General features: G+C 36.8%; 1 protein-coding gene across 1 annotated transcript; it reads left to right on the forward strand.

Annotated features, from left to right (window-relative positions):
- The first annotated feature begins 3,396 nt into the window (after positions 1-3,396).
- LOC140240985 (sulfiredoxin-1-like) lies at positions 3,397-5,434 on the forward strand. Its single transcript, XM_072320761.1, has 3 exons — positions 3,397-3,656; positions 4,349-4,543; positions 5,193-5,434. The coding sequence occupies exons 1-3, from the start codon at positions 3,471-3,473 to the stop codon at positions 5,400-5,402; spliced, it is 591 nt and encodes a 196-aa protein (XP_072176862.1). The 5' UTR covers positions 3,397-3,470; the 3' UTR covers positions 5,403-5,434.
- Positions 5,435-6,818: the final 1,384 nt, after the last annotated feature.

Genomic DNA, 6,818 nt, shown 5'->3' on the forward strand with positions numbered 1-6,818 from the left:
GATACGTTATGATAGTGCTACATTCACTCAATCCACATGTCTATGAAGATGAACTTGTCCGTTAACTATAGTCAAGTTTGTTGAACGTAGATACAGTCTACACGTCATGGTTTCTAATGTCTTTTTTTGTATGCCGTATGGGTGACAAAGATGATATTTTGTACAATCTTTGTCATAATCTATCACACTTTTTATATTTGATTGCTTTTGAGACTTATGAGGTCAAGTAGATAGTTAAAAATATTGTATATAAGTTTCCTACTTAATTCTATTGATCACAATGTGACTGCACCTCTCAGACACTTTCAACCTTGACTACTATAAAAGCTTGTTTTGTGTCTCACCATGTCATGCAATGTACAGATCGTGATAAAGAAAATATTAATCAATGTGAATGTTGACGTATATGCTTTCCATGCAGTGTTTGAGACTCTCAAAACGAATGATACAATAACTATCTTTAAGCTTGCGAAAAACAACCCACACAACTTTCAGTGTGAGTTGTCATAACGGTGCAAGGATAATAAGTGACAGTATCAGATAACTTATAATATTATAACCTCTAATCTCGAAAAACAGCAAATTAAACGTTATTAGCACTTAAATAACCATTTATGTACAAACAATGCTTCGCGGCTATTAGAAATATATTTACATTGGTTTTCACCTTGTGTCGATAGTATTAGTATTGCATAGTATAGCTTCCTTTATATATTACATACTGTCTGGTGATATATGCTTGAATGAGGTACTAGTAATGAATATGGTTGGAACGTCAAGGCTAGTCAAGTACATTAAAAAAAAGAAAAAACCTGTCTGAACATACGCTTGTTGCTTTTACTTCCTTTTCTTTCTCATATTCATTCGTTGTGAAATTATGGCCAGTGAAATCCCTATTTCGGGCCGGGCCGAAACGTCTAATACATCACACCGTGCTCTGACCCCTGGCTCTGACACTCGTCATGACAAGATGATAATATTGAGAAATTAATTATCATGTGAAAGTCCGCAAGAATAGCAAAGCTTGTAAAGAATATTATGGCGGTCTCTTCTAAATATGACAGCAAAGTACATTATATGAGATATATCAAGTTAGTCTGTTGGGATTTCAAAGAAATATCAATGCAAGACACTTTTAAAAGTTTTGAACCGGACTATTTACTATAATTCGAGTATCAAAAAGAAAAAGAAAAAGAGAAAGGAGCAAAACATCAGTTCCCAATCGAAATTCATGGTGCAAAACCATCTTATTTACAAAAACTAAACGACTGCCAAATCATCACATTTCAACTCTTCCAGATTTCTCACACGAACTTCCTGCCAAATTAAAGGAAACCAAAACCCTAAGAGCAATGTGGATTGAGTGAAAGCAGCAACATTATAGTAGAACACATTATTGTATCAGTGAAAGTTTGAGGAAAATCGATGCAAAAGTTATTATTTGTAAGTTTTGGTGTTGTAATGACTGGATAAGGAGACTTCTAGAGTTCATGACGTCATGTGTGGACAACAATATAAAGAAAATAATGATAATTTCACAAAAATTAATTTTTCATGAAAGTTACACATTCCATCAACTTGATACTGACATATTTATGTTAAGGGTAGTGATTATTCCCCCCGCTTTCTGAAAGCAGTTAGTGAAGTGCTCTTTCATTACGCTAGAAAAGTGAAAGCATGTTGAATTCTCTTTATATTTTCTTTATATTGTTGTCCAAAATAATGTCATAAATTCAAGTAGTCTCCTTATCCAGTGGTTCCAACACTAAATCTTTTAAAATTCATACCTTTGCATCGATTGTCCAATTTTCCTCAAACTTCCACTGATATGTTCTACTAATGTTGCTGCTTTCACTCAATCCATATTTGTTGTTTCTCTTGGGGTTTTGGTTTCCTTTAACGAACTATAATAACCCCCACTGACCCCAGGGCTTAGCACACTAGTTGCACAGGACGTAGCGCTCCTTCGGGTGGCCCGCCTTCATATTATCACTACAAAATATTATTCATCAATATGCAAATTGGAAAAAATGATAGGGGCCTGATATCATAGAAAATACACGTGATTGATACTGATGACGATGAGTTAATTTAAAACTAATAGAACCCAAGAGCATTGTATGGAAGTGAATGATATGCAAGAGCTACTAGCAGGCTTCGAGATCTTACAAGATAATTCCATACTCAATCGGATTTGCTTTGCTTTTTTAGCATGCAAGGAAGTTCAAGAGCTGAAGTAGGCCTACTCTCTAAAAAAGATCGAGTGAAAATATTCACTCTTAAAGGAGTGAATACAATAAAGAGTGACTTTAGAGTGAATTTTGAGTGAAAATGTTCATTTTCACTCGTTTTGGAGTGACCTCAGGGATCACTCCTAAATCTTCGAGTGATCCCTGAGGTCATTCCAAAATGAGTGAAAATGAGCATTTTCACTCAAAATTCGCTCAAATTTCACTCTAAAATTATTCACTCTTTTTTTGTATTCACTCCTTTAAGAGTGAATATTTTCACTCGATTTTTTTTTAGAGAGTATAACTGGCTGATATTTACTCTATCGGCCTTCAGTTCTTTGTATGGATGCATGCAACAACAACAACAACAACAAAATTCTACAGGTGCATTACATGTCGTTACTTTTGAACAATCTGAAGATTCATTCTGGACTTTAATTTAATATCGGTATACTTTGTTTCTACAGTCAGTAAAGGAACCAACATTTCCCCAAAGATAAAACAAATAAAACAAAAGTCAATAGAGACCAGAAATATCTGCAAATGCGTAAATTAAAGTTGCGTGTTATGAAAATGAAACTGTATCCTCCTGGAAAGCCAATTCTATTACTTTTCAGCTTATTTCCGACATGTCAAACTGATAAGGAAAAATGATGAAGTTTTGTATAAATTGATATGTCAGATTAGTACCCGGACATTCCCAGTCAAGTAATTTTTATTTTTAGCTAATCGATTTTGTGTACAAGTACAAAAATGTATTTTGTTTACACTCATTCCCCACTCATACCCGTGTCATTATGTGTCTTTCATCTTTTATAAGAAGTGATTGTGAAAGGTAATTACCAACATAAAGACACACATTGTAATATCATGGAATCTACTGTATCTCCCTTATTATTATTCGAATAGGAGGGAGTGGCTGGTTATTATGCAATGAGGCCATCCCTACAATAATGAATCAGTAGTAGATCCACAGAACTCTTACAAGTTCTGTGAGTAGATCCAGTTAGGCACATGCAACCTGCTACTTCTTTCGCCGTTAGATGGCGTTAATATTCTGTGCATAACAAACGTCTAGCCAGACTGGGCCCATGATAATTGGGCATGGCTGCTGCTGGGGACATTCTGTAACTTCACTGTTGGGGTAGGCCTAGATCTGAAAGGTGTAACGTTAGATGTCCACACAGAGACGCTTTTAATTGCTTCTCCAAATCGGCGACTAGTCGACCCAGACGGCGGATGTTTGACAATGTTGTACTAGAAAACCAAAAGCAACGTCTCGCTTGCCTTGTCTTGTCAGCTCAGCAGAGCAGACGCCGCGCGCCGCCTCGTCATTTCTACCGCAGCAAACAGCCGCAACCTCCCCGTCGCCCGCGGCCACCGCACCGTGTTGGACCGCTCAGTTTCCGCTGTGCAGTGATACCGGTACTACGACGAACTGCAGATTACAATAGTGTATTACTACTAATAATATCACAAGTACCGCGTAATATGCATGGTGACCTACTATAAGTAGGTCTAGGTCTACCGAATGCATTCAATAAAGATCTAAGCTCTCATGATTTATGTACAAAAAGCCACAAAAAAGCCCCAACAAGAGAACTAACGTGGCTGATAAGGAGTGATACTGATAGACAAACATTTTCCGCTGTGTGGATTGATGCTGTGGTTCTATTCTATCCCTTGGCCTTGCAATATTGAATTGGTTTTCAAACTAAAAAGAGTTAACATCAGTCATTGTGTATGTGTGTCCATAGAGGAAGAATGTTTCAAAGACAAAGTGTTGTGTAGCACTTGTAAAAGATGTGGACTGGTTCCAGTGAAATGACCAGTGAAATTCAGAAATTTTCACACTGATTGACTTGAAATCTGATATATTGCATAAACACACACACACACACACACAAAAAAAAAACAGTAATATTTTGTTTGATTAGCTACCTTATTATTACATCTTCCTGATGTTTAGGCCTACTTTGACAATTTTGTTAGCTGCTCACTTCATGCGTGTGAGAACAGTTCATGCCCTTGGCCCTTCAGCTGCTCAATCAAAAGTTAGAATAAAGAAACCCAAACTGGAAGTGTGCCCCGCCTGGAGTATATCAGACATTTTTCAGTTGCAGAAACGAACACTTTGTTCGTCAGAAAGTGTACTTACCATGGATGGTGGCGTGGAGAGTGGAGTGAATAAAGGCAGCATTCACACAGAATCCATTCAAGAGGTGTACGACGTTCCCTTGGAAGTCATTGTTCGACCCATCCCACCTTTGCTGGATAATGCCAAATTGATGTCACTAATGGAAACAATACAGGTTTGTATAGTTGGAGCCCCTCCAGGAACAGGTAGATGTATCTACATGTACCTATATTAAAGCAATGTTTTCTGTTGGGAATTTTAAGTGTTCCTATTTTAGTTTGATTATAAATGTTAGTTATAACATTGTTATAATGGAGTGCATGTTCTAATTATTTCAGAGCATCCTGTTGGTATTGCATATTGGTTTTTACGTACTTATGAATATTCGCAGATTATGAATCACTATTTGAGTTAGTATAATTTAGCAATGTAACCACGTCATTTGCGAGAGAAATATTATTTATGCCAAGAAATTTATTCACAGTTTGTGTAGACTCCAGTGGAAAGCTTGTGATGCAATTGCATAAATTTACAATATTTATTCATTAACTGGCCGAGTAATATTACTTTCTTGTGAAAATATTGTATTTTAAAACCTGTTTTAGTTTCTGAATGTCCAATTCCAAGGTTGTCTATCAAAGAAAAATACATTGACCTCTTGTATTCATGACATTCAACTCAAACATTTATGGATACCGTAATTTGCTTCAATACCTATTAAGCCAATGAATTATTATGTCAAGTATTCAGCTTTGGATGTGGGGTCTATGATTGATGATGATGGGAATCCTCGATATATTTCACTAAATTTGGTTCTACTGCAGGATCCAAGCCAGCGTCACAAGGTCCCACCAATCGATGTTCTGTGGATCACTGGTCGTCAGGGTGGTAACTACTATTACTCCTTTGGTGGGTGTCATCGCTATGCTGCCTACAAGAGACTGAACATGAAGACAATTCCATGTAAGCTGGTGCGCTCAACAGTTGGCGACCTCAAGACTTATCTTGGTTCGTCTACGCCCGATTTGTTATAGAGCACAACTATTGGAGCTCTTTCAAGACACAGGACACTTCCTGAGTGTAATCTTGCTTCAAGCATATCTTGCTTGCAGGCACATTCATTCAAAAATGAATGTGTGAAGGACAATAGCAATATCAACTTATATGATACAAGTAGTTGTATATCATAAGTGAAACTAATTTTGCCTTCCATTTTTGATATCAATAATCATTAGTAATAGATCACCTAAAAGAGAAACATTCCCTCTGTAGCATGTTTCCACAAGGTTCCATTTATAAATGATATAGCAGTTGACAGTGATTTATTACATTATTCATACGATTCTTTAACTCTTTATGTGCCATGGTGTGTGCCACGTTATTCTGAGACACAAAGGTATATAGTCATGCTTTGAGAAAGAATTCTATTTTTCCAATTTGTATAACTTCTACAAATTTCTGTTAAGGTGGGCATAATAGTAGGCAAAGTTAAAGAGGAATGTCAAGCTTTGTTTCGATATAAATTGTAAGACGACTCTATTTTCAATTTTTCTTTTGAATGACTAGTTTCTACATTACTGTAAAGGCATGCCTTTTGCACATAAAACCGTGACAGAAACTTAGAATGTACCAGCAAATCTAGTTGGGAACATCGCTTGATAGTCGATCACCACATAGAATGCAAGCCGTATATGAGAGGAACAAAAGCTTTCATTGTGCCGCGGGATTTGCAGTAATTAGCGGTTTATCGATCGGTCTTGGCGGCTTTGTTTGTTGAGCAGAATATGTGAAGTTGGCATGCCGTTGACTGAGTCGGACGTGCGAACGTGGCACGCAAAGAGTTAAATTGGCTGTTTTTTTTTGTGTTTTTTTTGTGTGTCATTGGTTGTTTTGTGTTTGTTTCTAGACTGAAAAAAAGAATTGTATGGTTTACTGGTAGCCTAATAGGTTTGGAATATTGCTCTGTTGGGTCATTACAAGAAACAGGGTCACTCAAAAACATCAGTAAGTATACACTTACAGGTGCTAGTCTGTCAACTTTGGAATCTTGTTATAATGAGCCAACAACAATGTTGGCTCAGTCTCATTTACATTTTCTTTAGTGAGAAAAAAAAAAATTATACATTCAAAACATGTTCTAATGTAATAGATGGGATAACGTAAAGTGAAGCCTTTTGCTGACAACCACTCGAAGAAAACAAAATCACATTGTTAGCCCCTCTGCTGACATGTGCTATGGAAAAGCCCTGTAGGCCCTATGGTGCTGTCTTTTGACCCTACAATGTACATTGTAATACTGTTCCACTCCCTGTGATACATGATTCAGGGACCCTTTCTTCACCAATCCAGGATGCCCCATGTACATGTACAAAACTTATGATTTGCTCGTAACAGGTTGCATGTTTTATTGAGTGTGCAGTGAATATAGCATTTCTATGCAATATCTCCTA

This window comes from Diadema setosum, chromosome 17 (assembly GCF_964275005.1).
Source record: "Diadema setosum chromosome 17, eeDiaSeto1, whole genome shotgun sequence".
Lineage (NCBI taxonomy): Eukaryota > Metazoa > Echinodermata > Echinoidea > Diadematoida > Diadematidae > Diadema > Diadema setosum.